Raw genomic sequence first — 14,097 nt, forward strand, 5'->3', positions numbered from 1 at the left:
TGCTCTACCCTTGCCCTTCTTCCACATCATCATCCCACAGCAAGAGGAAGTTATAGACACCAGTGAAGGGCGGATCGGTCTCCTTGGAGACTGGCGAGAGGTGCCCACAAGTGTGCAGTGACTTCTCTTCCTCCTTATCTATCACTCTGTCCATACTAGCACCCTTTCCTTCCATACATACAGTGAGGATTGCACTGTACTGAAATCCCTGTATGATACAGGAAAACTAATCTACTAATGGGTCTTTCAGAATTTGAAAGAACTGATAAGCACTTCATTTCAGGGAAAAAATAGTCCCCATTTTCCTTTACCAAAGTGTGTATCTGTGTTTGTTGTGTGTGTTTGTGTGTCTTCTCTTACTCTGAAATCTGCTGTTGGACGATCTTCAACTCTCATCCCACTCCAAAAAGCAGGTGTTCATCCCATATCTGTTGCACTTCCATTGATTTACAGAGGCTTCCATAACCTCATGTTTTAATATAACACATGCTTTATAATATAAATTTTTTTAACTCGTCTATGCTACACGCTAAAACAAAAATACAATACACATATTATAGTTTAATGATATAATTATACATCTATAATATATCTTTGTCGATACTGTACGTTTTATATGGTTCAGTCACGCTGATTGTAGCTATCAGTGCTATAATATAAGGGAAAAAGAAAGATTTTGTTAATGTTTTGGACTTGGAACCATGTAACAAGCTGATGTACCTACAGTAGATTTGTTAAGTGCAACCTGAATCCTTGTGTGTACCTTTTTAAACTTTTCTGTTCTCTTCTTTTCTTGGCTCTTCTTCTCATCATCTCACCTCATCATTCTTTCGTTTTTTTCCCCCTTTTTTCTTTCTTTCCTGTCCGCCAGGTTATTAGGCTGCTTGAAAGAGTCACGAATCTAACCAGCGTGAGTCTGTCAGTTCACGAAGAGCTCTGCGCATATTTGAGTCTCGAACCGTGTTGCGCCGAAAACCAGAGTGCTTTCCTTGCCAGTCAGCTTAGCCTTAACCCTTGTCACCTAGCCTAGCTTATTGTCTGTCCAGTGCTTAATTCAGCCTAAAGCCCCTGGCTGAGCTTCACTCTCTGCTGTCTTTACCATTAAATAGCTGGATCCTTGCAAAGAGCCAACTGCCCTCCTCTTTTTAGCTCATTTTTTATTGCAATCCTGGGTTTTGCTAAAAAGGCACATTTCTAATAGCTTTCTTCAATGCTTCAAATGTAGAAATGCACAAATGTATTGTCATGAGGAGGTCATTTGGTACTTTTTTTAGGTAGACGTTTCCCAGTTACACAATAAGTACAGCAGTGACCATGAATGCATCACCTTAATGCTTACATACGATTCATCTTTATTAAGAAAAGAAAAAAAAAATAAAAGGCAGCATGATGATGCCAGAATCTAATGTAAGCACATCCTTCATATATTATATATTTTATATATTTGTTATAAGTTTTTAGCCCATAGCTGTGGGAGAGGCATTCATGGGCATACAGTGCTCTAACATTGTACAACCATGTTATGTATCTGTTGTGTGACCGTGTCCTGTGGCTTTCCTCAGGTTCCAGAGTGGACTAAATGCACCAGCAGGAAGGAGCGCAAGGAGAAGAAGGTGGAGAAGCCTTTCTACTCTGACTCAGAGGGAGAATCTGGACCAACCGAGTCTGCTGACAGTGGTAACTGCGGAGAGAATACGACAATATCTTGGAGCCTGATACTGAAAATGAATGAAAATGAATGTTTCCAAGAATTCATACATGAGTTTTCCTGATTTAATGCATAATGTATTGGAGTTTATACACAAATTAGTTGAGAAAGGCCAAGGTGGAGATAAGCTCAACCTACATTCATTCAACACTGTCTGTCCCTTTGGTCTCTCTGCAGAGACCAACACCAGCAGCGGGTCCGAGAGCGGCAGCGAAGAGAGCGGCTCAGGCTCAGAGAGTGAAGAAAGCAACGAGGAGTCTGAGTCTGATGAGGAGGAGAAGGACAGAGAGGAAGAGAAGACTAAGAAGAAGAAGAAAGTAGACATGAGCAAATTAAAGAAACCAGAGAGTGCAGAGAGGTCTGATTCATTTCATTTTATTTGTGTACATATGGTTTGTAGACAGTCTGCTGCATGATGGTGTAACAATGCACTTTCTATACAGTGATCAAAGCAGTGGAGAGGAGCACAAGAGAAGCAGGAAAGCAGGGAAGGAGCAGAAGAGACTGTCTGAGTCAGAGAGTGAGGAAGACAGCGAGTCTGAAAGCAGTGAATCAGAGTCGGAGTCAGAGGATGAGTCAGACTCAGACATGGACACCAGAAAGAAGAAGGTTTGAGCTGAAAAGCATACTCTTTAACTCTTTAAAAAAAAAGTTTATTAAGTCATTCTTGAGTTACAGTAGAACTGATATAATCTTCATCAAGCACAACCATCCTCTACTACCCCACAGCCAGAACTCACAGCTCCTGCACTGCAGCAAGCAGAACTTATGGACACCATGGAGATCACTCTCCTCAGAGACTTTCAAGAGGTGTCCATAGTGTGCAGTGGTTTCTCCTCTTTCTGTCTCTGTTAAAACCCCTCAGTGACAGTCCTTCCTTTTTTAACTGACAGCAACAGTAGAGTGACTAGAAAAGTGCTGTGTTATGTTATATATTGAAAGTGTTCCCTTCATCTTTTTTTGCATTAATCATTGAGGTGCTTGACTGAGGTGCTCGAAATGCAGGACCCGATGGACATTTTGTGTATATTTCCTCACAGACGCCTGCCTCAAAACCACCACCTGCAAAGCAGAGCAAAAAGGAGAGCAAGAAAGAGTCCAAAGAAATGTCTCTGCTAGATCTGGATGACTGTAAGTAGGATCTGAAGTGAGAACTTGTGTTGAAGGTTATTCATGTCTTTGAATTGTCTCGCTACCTAGTTTTATTTTTTATTTTAATTTTTGGTCAATTCAGTTTTTCACCTGCTTGTACAATATGATCTGCCCACTTGTATTTTTTTTTCCTTGTGGACAGAAAGAGAGACTTTTACTGCCATTAACAGTTTCTTTTTCTTTACCTCAGTTGACCCCACCCCCTCACCTCAGGTGACTCCAGTCAACAACTTCCTGTCCAGCAGCCTGGTGGCAGATCTAGAAGGGTTGTCACTGACCGACACTGTACTCGCCCCCACTGTGAGTTACATATACCACTGTCTTTTTTAAATTAAGTTCCTGATTGATTCCCTCTTGACTTTTAACACTCTGATCCTCGTCATGTTTTTAGACCATCGCCCCATCAGGCTCAATGAGGATGTATGAGTTATTGCACCGTATCACAGGAGAGGGTCTGGCAGTCGAATACTGTTTCAGCCGGCAGCCCTTCAGCCCTGATCCTAACATGGTGGCTGTGCAGATCCAGTTCACGAACAACACCAGTTCAGAGACCAAGAACCTACACGTTGAAGAGCCCAAACTGCAGTCTGGTATGAGGATCAAGGAGTTCACCGAAATCGGTCAGTCAAAGAACCACTTCAAACCATAGAAAACAACTTGATGTTATTCAGCTATAAGCCTTCATTTCCAAATTAAAGGAAATTAAAGGCATTAAAGTCTGAATGGTAAATTTCTCATTCCATAGTTGTATTTTTACTCTTAATCAGTTCCCAACTTTCTTTACTGTGATTGTTTAAATGTAGAGAAAAGTCCACATTTAAACAAAGACAAGTTCTAATTAGAATATTTAGAAATATTTAGTTCAAGTTTTATATTGTTCAGTCCAGACCTCTACACATGCACACATGCATGCACACATGCATACACACACACACACACACACAAAGCAATGCACTGTGTCTTTGTTTTTATTGTGCTATTGTTTAGGGAATAGTTTAAATGAAATTGGTTGTACATGATAGCATCACCCAGCACTTCATCCTGCATAGTTCTGTCTGTAAATGATGTTTGCTGTGATTAAAAAGTCATATATTCTTATGTGACTCATGATATGCTGTCTGTTTTCTTTTCACAGAAGTTTTACCTGCAGGCGAATCTATAACTGTTGTAATGGGCATTGACTTCTGTGACTCCACACAAGCAGCAAACTTCCAGCTGTGGTGAGAGACATGCATAACTGCATCTGTGTTTGTATTGATGCTCTGTACTTCTTTTTCTTCTACACTGATGAGACTATTGATCACAGATAGACATCAAAAGTCCTCCGCTATGCAGTTGCATGTTCCTCACTTCTCCTGCATGATCACTTCTTCCACATTCAAGTCTGAGAAACAGCACAGCTTACCATCACTGAGATTATATTTAATCTTTTTTTCCTGTCCCTTTTTGTTATTTTTATCAGTACTCACACTCGGAAGTTCTTTGTGTCCATCCAGCCACCAGTCGGAGAACTGATGATGCCTGCTTTTCTGACAGAGAATGAGTTTAAGAAAGAGCAAGGTAAGATGATCAGATGTTCCTTTATCTCTAACGTGCACTAATTCTCCTGAGCTGAAACACTCTGGATTATTAGAAACATTTCTGATGATAAATGTGAGGTTTTTATAAATTCTCACCTTTCCTCCTCCTCCTAAATATGAGTTCCTCTGCTTCTGTTTTACTCATTTGATCAAAGTATGTATTTACTAACAACTAAACAACACCAGATCTCTGCACTAATTATTGAGCACAAGTACTAAATGTTCCTCTGTCATATTTTTTCATTTCTCCTTCTGTGAGGGTCGCTACTCTTTAGAGACGTTATTACGTGGTAAGTTCCTAAAGTCTAAAGGCCTGGCTTCTTCACACTGATAGTTTGCCACCTGCTTCAATCCTAGTATATTATTAGCATGACTAATAGTAAAAGCATAACTAATTGGTGGTATAGCTAATTATTTTTCATTTAATGTGGTGGGAACCTTTAACTGCATCTCACCAGTAGATCACAAAGCCAATTATCCCACAAAATGATTCATGTAGAGTCCTTCAAGCAGCAAAAAGCAAAAAAAAAAAATGTATTTAGAGTATATATGAGTATTATTGAAAATAAGACTTGGACACAACTTTATCATTTTGCTTTTAATGCCTGCCAGAGTGAGTTTGACTAGAAAACAGTCAGATATCATGTATGATCAATTGAAAATTAATCAATCTAGTTACAGTAAATGACTGACAGATGAGGAATCAGTCGTAATCTTCTGTTAGGTCTATTGTCTAATTTATAGTTATTTGACCCCAATACTAGAATCTCACAAGCATTTAAATGCATGTTTAAGATGCTGTAGAGCTTTTATACTCACCTCGCCAAATAAATATGCAGTGATGTAGAGTTGGGACTTTTTTTTATTTTAAACATTGGATTCAAACTAAAGGTTGTACCCAAAGAAATGCTCTCATAAGTCGAAAGTCCCACTCTGGAACTTCATCAGAGAATGCAAAGCAACATGGTTTGTGCTCAGAGCACAAACAATAGCAATCCATAACTTTAAATGAGTTTACTGAATATACAAGTGCTTTAGCTCAATCAACATACAAAAATATTTACTGACTGTTTTGAGGACGAAAATATACATCACAGTTAGCTGCCTAGCTTGTTGCTAACACAAGAGAAACATGGAGATGTCATGGTTTATTCCCACTTTATAGCTCAAATGCACAGGGGTCGAAAATGACATAATCTAACTTCTGAGGTAAACCAAATGCAGGCAGGAGCCACTGGTCAAATATGAAACTCAAGGGAAACTGAAGAAAGGCCATGAGAGTGTAACAGACATATTCCATCATTCCATCCATCGTCTATACCCGCTTTATTCCTAATTAGGGTCACAGGGATCTGCTTGAGCCTATCCCAGCACACATTGGGCAAAAGGCAGGGGTACACCCTGGGCAGGTCACCAGTCCATCACAGGGCCACATATAGACAAACAACCACACAATTGGCAATTTAGAATTACCAATCAACCTAATGTACATGTTTTTGGACTGTGGGAGGAAACTGGAGTACCCAGTGTAAACCCACACAGGCACAGGGAGAACATGCAAACTCCACTCAGAAAGGCCCCTGCCTGTTCAAACTTGGGAGTCGAACCCAGGACCTTCTTGCTGTTAGGCAACAGTGCTAACCACTAAGCCACTGTATTCCTTCATTCAGTCATTCATTAATCACCAGCAACTTCTTTGTCCCAGTCTGATTTAAATGATATATTTTGACAACTGAGTCCACATTGCAGTCAGTTAGAATAAAAAATAATAAACTACAGGGTTGTTCCAACATTCTTTCAGCATCGGATTAAAACCCATTCCTGAGCAAGCACACCTCTGTAGTGATCAACCCTCTGTCACTTCTAATGTCTTGATGTTGAGTATAGGATGAATTGATGAACCTATTTCTTCTTCTGCAGGTCAGCTGATGGGAATGAATGAAATCTCAGAGAAGCTGAGCCTGGGAGAGAAGTGTCAGATTGACCACATCATTATAGAGAGAGTCACTGCTACAGCTAACCTCAGCAGAGTACCGTGTGGCTCGGAGAAAGAGTGCAGGTGAGGCATACGGGGAAAAAGCCAAACAATTTATGAAAAAGCTGCAAAAAAACCCATTGTAATGTGATTAATTTATATTTTGTATATCAATGTGCTGCTCACATCTCTATACTGTTTTTACTTTTCTGCTGTCTGTATTTCCTGGCCTGTTTTGCTCTTTGCTTTGCTTCACTTCAGTCCTCCTCTTCCTCTTCCTCCATCACCTGTGTCCAGGTTTGCTGGGAAGACGGTGAGCAGCGGCAGTCTTGTGCTCGTCACCGTGGCGAGGAAGGAGGCTGGAGAAGCCCAGCTCACTGTGAACTGTGAGAAGATGGTGATTGGTACGATGCTCGTGAAGGATATTCTTCATGCCCTGACGCAGTGACGACTGAGTGCGAAAACCTGTAGCTGTGTGTAGCTTTGACTCTTTGTGCTGATTGTTTGACCAACGTCTGTCATGTACTACACAATATTGCACCTAGTATACAAAGCTTATTGCTTATTACTGTCCCTGAAGAGCTGAAATCGTAGTATGATCCACATTAAGACCTGTGAATGCTCTGTATACGATGTGCTCTCATCTGCCTTTACTGATTTTCTCCTTTAGATTTGCAGAAACGTTGCATGACGTGACGTAACATTCCCGAATAACCATTTGTTTATTTAAAGTGCGTGTTTACTTTTAATTTCTTTACACAAATGGGCAGCACAGAAAATCTATCTTTACTGAATTACTGTATAAATCCCAGGTACAGGATGTGACTAGGATATCCTGCTGAAGAGAACACACGACCCGTACATGGCCCTGTTTACACACAGACCGTCTGAAATGGAGCTCTGACGATTGTTAAAGTTGCTACCGATGGCACATTTATTAAGGCTACTTCTCCGGGTCACTTTCAATGAATATTGACAATCGGATTTCAACACTGCAAATAGATGTGTTTCAGAAACGCCTTCAAAAACCTTTTCAAACACTCCATACTTTTGGTTCATAAATATTTTAAAAAGCTGAGTGGATAGAATAATTGACAAAACAGACTGCTGCAACATTCAATCATTAATCTCCAGTAAGTGCTTTATCCTTGTACACACACACACACACACACACACAATCATTCCCACCTAGGACCAGGCCACATACAAAGAACCCTGAGCTGTTGCTGCATATTTGCACCAAACAGGGTATTTAATTAAAAAAAAATCATATAGTAATTTTCTTATTAGTGAGTAGTGAGTGCTGCCTCCAACATCCAAAAAAATAAATCCACTAAATCCTGCTAATATCATTAACAGTTTCAGACTAGAGTAATAGCAAACTGAAAATCCATGTGAAATCAATGGAACATAGAACATTCTCCAAGATCCTGTGTGGTATTAATGTCAATCATGTAGCTTATTGAGCTAATTATCCTTTCTAAGAACAGCATTGCTTGTACTGTGTTGACGAGCTTACTGTCGCTCTTAAGACTATGATCATTCAGTGCTTTGGAGTTTTTAATGACTAAATTTAAGTGGATATGTTGGAGACATGTGAATCCATTAGTAGTAATAAACTGTAGCTATAGCCTGTAGTCTAGGTTATTTGGTTGTTCAGAGCCTTTTTAGTTGCCTGAAACAAGTCTATTTAAAGTCAAAGTGTGTTATAATAAATCAAACCAAACTGTTGGTGTTTAATGAGTAAAAAAGTATAACATTCTGAGTCTTTTTAAAATATTCTTCCCTTCCCTGTGAGAACCTCACAAAGAGGTACAATAAAAAAAAAAGTATTGCTATTATCCATCCATCTCCAGCACAGTCACCGGGTGTCTGTAGTATCACAGAAGAGCATTTTGTCTTGTGGATCTGACCACTGATAATCCACATGATCGATGATTGGAATGTGATGATCATTCATTTTTTCATTTGGGAACATGGCTCCAATTCAAATTCCTTTTTTTTTTTTGCACGATTATTAGACAACCCAATATTCAGCCTTCCTGTCCCTGCAGTGTGAATGTGAAATGGTTTCCTTATTTTATTTATTTGTTTGTTTTTTAATGTCAATAAAAATGAAATATGCAGTCAGATGTTTTTGGCTGTCTGGATCATTTTAATATGTGTTCAGCAAGCCATCGATTCTACCTGTAATATTTTTTATATTGATAGAGCTAAAAGGTTACACTAGCAGTGTGAAGATTTTCATCTAGTGTTTTGTAAAAAAAAAAAAAAAAGTAGTCAGAACTTGAAAAAAACAATTTGAATCGAACCAGGATGCCCTCTGCCACAGGTCAAGTCCTTCTGGTTACGAATTTAGATAGAAGAAATACACTGTAAAATATATTTCAAACAAGTAAATGATTGAAAATCTATTTCAAACATTTTGCCTTGCTGTGACCTCGACCATGTTTTCTTCAATTCCATAATCGAATCAGTTCAACTGCTGGTTACAACGATCATTTAATATAAATCCTGCAAACAGTTCACCACCAGAAATTGTGCTGGGAATCTCAGATGGACAGACGCCTCCATCAATCAGTGGAGGAGAATTAAAAACAATTAAAGCCTACAACACATTGTCTGTATTAAATATTCAAATAATAATAATAATAATAATGTGTAGCTTATCAGATTGCTTGATCTGTACAATTTATATTAAAATGTACAGTACTGTGTAAATGTCAGAGACTGGCATTTGGTTTGCAAACAAAACAACGTGATGTACTTGGGAAAGTATTTAAAAGAAATTCACTCAGGCACCCAACAGTAAAAACACTGAAACCAGCAATGTTATATGAATATTGAATTGTAATATTGATCTCCATAAATAAGTATGACTGCATGGCTGCTTGCCTGAAAGTGCAATTAATGGACTGTACATTTCCTGATCATTATTGTTTACCATCAAATAATTAATATAAATTACTGAAAGGACATTTGATTAAAAACATTGATGTCTGACTTTTGCTCATTACTTTATATAACTTATAATTATGATACAAAGCTTGCTTTGCTGTTTCTTATATAATGTGTAGGGCAGTTAAATATACAGTATGTGGACACCTGGCCATCACACCCATATGTACTCATTGAACATCCCATTCCAGATTTAGTTCCTTTTTACTATTATAATAAGCTCCACTCTTCTGGAAAAGCTTTTCACTAGATGTTGGATTGTGGCTGTGGGGATTTGTGATCATTCAACTACAAGAGCATTAGTGAGATCAGACGCTGTGATGTCTTAGAGCTGCTTTGTGCATTTTGTATCATGCTGGAACAGGTTTGGACTCTTAGTTCCAGTGAAGGGACACTGTAGTGCTACAGCACACAAAGACATTCTACACAATTGTGTGCTGAAAACTTTATGGCAACATTTGCAGGAAGAACCACATTGTGAGGGTAATGGTCCGGTGTCCACATACTTTTGACCATATTGTATATTTACTAGGGCTGTGCACCAACAGCAAATACTACTAATAATAATAATAAAATTCATTTCAATGTGATAGGCTTCCTGATCATGAAACGGCCAAGGACAAAAAATAAATAAATCATTTTCCATGTGAGAGAGATTTTTAATTTGAAAAGCCTTACGAGCGTCAGTCGTTCTGGAGATCTCGCGAGAGTTGGCGTCTTCACATACGTGGCTTTTCTGTCTGCTTTTCCGGTTTGGGTGAATTGCTACTAACCGTCAACATGGTGAGTTTTGCGTGTAATAAGAAATAATCTAAAACATTTTTTCTGTGATTTTTAATGGAAAGAGTTAGCCTTATTCTGTCTTAATTTGGGACATGACTGGTGCATTATTGCTAGCTGTGCACGCAGACGTAGCTAACGTCTTCCAGGCTAACCGTGTGTCTGATTCTCACTACATTGATTTGACTGTAGCTGATACACCGAGGGATATAGTGACGAGTTTAATGGCTGACCTGGTAGATGAGCTTAAGCTTTGTATAATTTCACACACACACACCGTTCAGTCATAAAATCTAAAATAACTTGAATCTGTGGTGTCTGACTCCAGGACATTAGCAGCAGATACTTTTAGTCCTGTAAGTTAAGGCCTTCATACTTGATTGGATTGAGAGCTGGAATTTTGAGGCCAGATCAACACCTTAAACTCTTGGTCATGTTCCTGAAACCATTCCTGAACAATGTATGCAGTGTGGCAGTGAGCTTCATCCTGCTGAAAGAGGACACTGACATTAGGGAGTACAGTTGCCATGAAGGGGTGTACTTGGTCTGCAGAAATGTTTAGGTAGGAGCTTTGTGTCAAAGTAACATCCACATGGACACCAGGACCCACGATTTCCCTGTAGAACATTGCTCAGAGCATCACACTGCTTCCACCAGCTTGCCTTCTTCCCATAGTGCATCCTGAAGAAAATGTGATTTTTCATCAGACCAGGTCACCATCAGTGCTTCACTAGTTGTCCTTTCTTGGATCACCTTTTTTGTAGGTAACCACTGCATACAGGCCATGAGGCCTGCTGTTTCAGAGATGCTCTGATCTAGTCAAAGTCACCCGGATCCTTATACTTGCCCATTTTTCTGCTTTGAGAACGGACTGTGCACTTGCCTCTTGATGGGTGCCACTGGAATGATGTAATCAATGTTATTCAATTCACCTGTCAGTGGTTTTAATGTTATGGCTGTGTGTATATGCTATGTGTTTAAACATAAAACTATGTTGTGTACTGCAGGACATGCTGGTTAGCGTGTCCTGAATAAAAATGTTCACTGTATGATAAAGTAGAAATATCATGGTATGAAATGACCAGCCAAATGCATACAGGTTTGTAGTGATAAAGGGGGAAATGATCATAAAATCTATCTGCACAACCGTGTGTGTGTGTGTCTGTGTATACACTGCTGATTTGTGCTTTCCTCTGTGCAGGAGCTGGAGGCAATGACCAGATACACGAGTCCTGTGAACCCGGCTGTGTTTCCTCACCTCACCGTGGTGCTGCTCGCCATTGGAATGTTCTTCACAGCTTGGTTCTTTGTGTATCCTTCACAGCATTAAAATCCTGGTGAAATATTTGCTTTTTCCATTAATGCACAATGTAGAAGACAAGAAATAGTCTAGTTTTTGCACCACTTGTTTGGCTGTTTGTGTCCTTAACCCTATCTGCTCCAGCTACGAGGTAACGTCCACAAAATACACACGAGACGTATACAAGGAGCTGCTCATCTCACTGGTCGCATCACTATTCATGGGCTTCGGTGTTCTCTTCCTGCTGCTTTGGGTTGGAATCTATGTGTGATGGTGAGGATTTTATCGTAATACTGAATGTGTGTCGCTGTTTGTTAGTTGCAGCTTTTGGTAGTGGGACAGCACGATCTGTTTACTTTCCATAGGCTACTCAAGTGTCCAAATATGAAGGCTAAAATACTTGTACTATTTGAAGCTTAGTGATGATAGTGTTGCAGAAAAATGCTTTATTTATCCTGTATATCTTATAGAATCTGCTTTACTTCTGTGCTTTAGGTTGCAGATTGTCAAGAACATTCCAACGGCTCTGCTTTACTTTAGTGCTTATAGATGTCACACACACACACACACACACACACACACACACAAGGGTTGCAAATTGGACTTTGCACTCCTGGTTTGAATTCACCAATAAAGATTTTGTACAAATGTTATTTGTGTGTCTTTTTTTTTTTTTTTTTTTTTTTTATTAAAGTAGTTTGAAGTAGTTGTACTAGTTTTGATCAATTATTGCAGAATATCATATGGAACAATGTGGTGTTTTCATTTATTAATTTTATTTAACTGTTGATTAACCAGGAAGTCTCTTACGTATGTACCTATATCACTAATGGGAATGACAGCCAGAGGTTTTTTTTTTTTGTAATGTCTAATAATCTTGGGGACATTTGGGTTGCATTGGATTTTGACATGATCATGAGCACCTAACTCCTGAAGACTCCACCTGTTGTAGGGGTCTTTCACACTCACAGTTTAATCTGAAACAGAGCAGATTTGTATAAAAAAAAATTAGAAATGTGAAAGCTGTCGTCATTTCAGATTCAATTCCTGAAATTCAGAATAAAACTTTCAGAACAAATCTTCATCAGACATTACTTACCAGCGAGCAGTGTTCTGACTCAGTGATGTAGGGTTTTTTAAAAATGTAATCTGAATTTGTAATAGATTGTGCTGCCATTAAAATACATTTTCACCACTAGACTATTGTATGACTGAATTTGAACATTTGCACACAAATTAAAGCCAGGGAATACTAAACTATTTTGATGAAAATGAACCACCTTATAATTCAAATAAAGACATCAAACATGCACTGAGTTATCAGTGATCCTGAAACCTGCTCTCTGGACCTTTTTACCAAGGGTGACAATATTTCTAGAGCTGAGTATATGTCTGCCTGGCAGGTTGTCTGTGGTGCCTAAATCTCCAATCCTGTTGTAATCTCATGGATAAGAATAGAGCAGTCTGTCAGGACCTCAGTACCAATCTCTCAGGGCAATAATCTGTAGTCCTTTTTGTAACGTGTGAATGTTTATTGGTAAGCCTTTAACTTGTGGGTTCTCAAAGTTTTGGGGTAAACAACCTGCAACCCCAAGCCTCAACAACCTAAAAAAATTTTTTAGTTATTCCTGATTTGTAATGCAGCACTGTAACATTTGGACATTGTACTGTTTTACTTATTGACTAAAAAGCAAATAAATACTTTTTCTACATTGATTAACAGTCTAGTGAGAAGTGTTGTGTTGTAGTAAATGAAGCCACCTCAGGGGTGGTGTGTTACTGCACGATTTGAAACACAGGATCTTGGTTTATACATGACGCGTGACTGTGTGTGTGTGTGTGCAGAAGCAGCAGAAATTTGAGCTGCATTGTTCACACACTTGGCTGATATCTGACATACATATACATGTAGAAGATAAAATGTGACATTTAGTTCCTCAGAACCAAAACATCCCTGTCCATTAACTTTAAAAGTCAGCTGGAAAAAAAAAACGCTCAGTGATTTAATACACAGCGACGTTTTCTGCAGGTGTTGTGATTGCCATCATGAGCTGCATCTCAAATCTAAAACCCTCATAACCGTACAAACAAAAACACTTACTAATCTAAACAAATCCAGACGTCTGCTACAAAACCCCCTGTACGTTTCTTTTGCTTAATTCCTAAAGTTAGTGAAGAACACTATATTGCCAGAAGTTTTGGGACACCCCTCCATGTCACTGAATTCAGGTGTTCCAATCACGTCCATGGCCAAAGGTGTATCAAACCAAGCACCTAGGCATGCAGACTGCTTCTACAAACATTTGTGAAAGAATGGGTCACTCTCAGGAGCTCAGTGAATTCAAGCATTGTACCATGATAGGTTGTCACCTGTGCAATAAATCCATTAGTGAAATTTCCTCACTACTATATATTCCACGGTCAACTGTAGTGATATTATAACAAAGTGGAAGCGGAACAGCAACTCAGCCACAAAGTGGTAGACCACGTAAAATCACAGAGCAGGTTCAGCACATGCTGAGACACACAGTCTCATGGGTTTTCATGGCTGAGCAGCTGTATCCAAGCTTCACATCACCAAATGCAATGCAAAGTGTCGGATGCAGTGGTGGAAAGCATGCTGGCAGTGGACACATGTTCTCTG

The 14,097-nt window shown here is 39.2% G+C and overlaps 2 protein-coding genes across 10 annotated transcripts in view; both read left to right on the plus strand.

Moving 5' to 3' along the window:
* Positions 1-8,547, plus strand: part of LOC131365060 (AP-3 complex subunit beta-2) — a 44,098-nt gene extending 35,551 nt beyond the window's left edge. For 4 of the 9 annotated variants that reach the window (XM_058408657.1, XM_058408658.1, XM_058408654.1 and 1 more), the window contains exons 18-27: positions 1,563-1,677; positions 1,886-2,066; positions 2,152-2,317; positions 2,749-2,839; positions 3,051-3,160; positions 3,252-3,480; positions 3,996-4,080; positions 4,323-4,420; positions 6,361-6,499; positions 6,677-8,547. In XM_058408657.1, the coding sequence (XP_058264640.1) occupies positions 1,563-1,677; positions 1,886-2,066; positions 2,152-2,317; positions 2,749-2,839; positions 3,051-3,160; positions 3,252-3,480; positions 3,996-4,080; positions 4,323-4,420; positions 6,361-6,499; positions 6,677-6,863 (1,401 nt within the window). In that variant the 3' untranslated portion in view covers positions 6,864-8,547. Of the gene's footprint in view, positions 1-40; positions 101-1,562; positions 1,678-1,885; positions 2,067-2,151; positions 2,318-2,748; positions 2,840-3,050; positions 3,161-3,251; positions 3,481-3,995; positions 4,081-4,322; positions 4,421-6,360; positions 6,500-6,676 lie in introns of all 9 variants that reach the window. The other 5 variants (XM_058408656.1, XM_058408652.1, XM_058408659.1 and 2 more) reach the window with 3 other exon arrangements.
* A 1,464-nt stretch (positions 8,548-10,011) lies between these two features.
* On the plus strand, positions 10,012-12,106 carry tmem258 (transmembrane protein 258). Its single transcript, XM_058408662.1, has 4 exons — positions 10,012-10,156; positions 11,355-11,464; positions 11,598-11,726; positions 11,949-12,106. The coding sequence occupies exons 1-3, from the start codon at positions 10,154-10,156 to the stop codon at positions 11,722-11,724; spliced, it is 240 nt and encodes a 79-aa protein (XP_058264645.1). The 5' UTR covers positions 10,012-10,153; the 3' UTR covers positions 11,725-11,726; positions 11,949-12,106.
* The last annotated feature ends 1,991 nt before the right edge of the window (positions 12,107-14,097 follow it).

This window comes from Hemibagrus wyckioides, linkage group LG14 (assembly GCF_019097595.1).
Source record: "Hemibagrus wyckioides isolate EC202008001 linkage group LG14, SWU_Hwy_1.0, whole genome shotgun sequence".
Lineage (NCBI taxonomy): Eukaryota > Metazoa > Chordata > Actinopteri > Siluriformes > Bagridae > Hemibagrus > Hemibagrus wyckioides.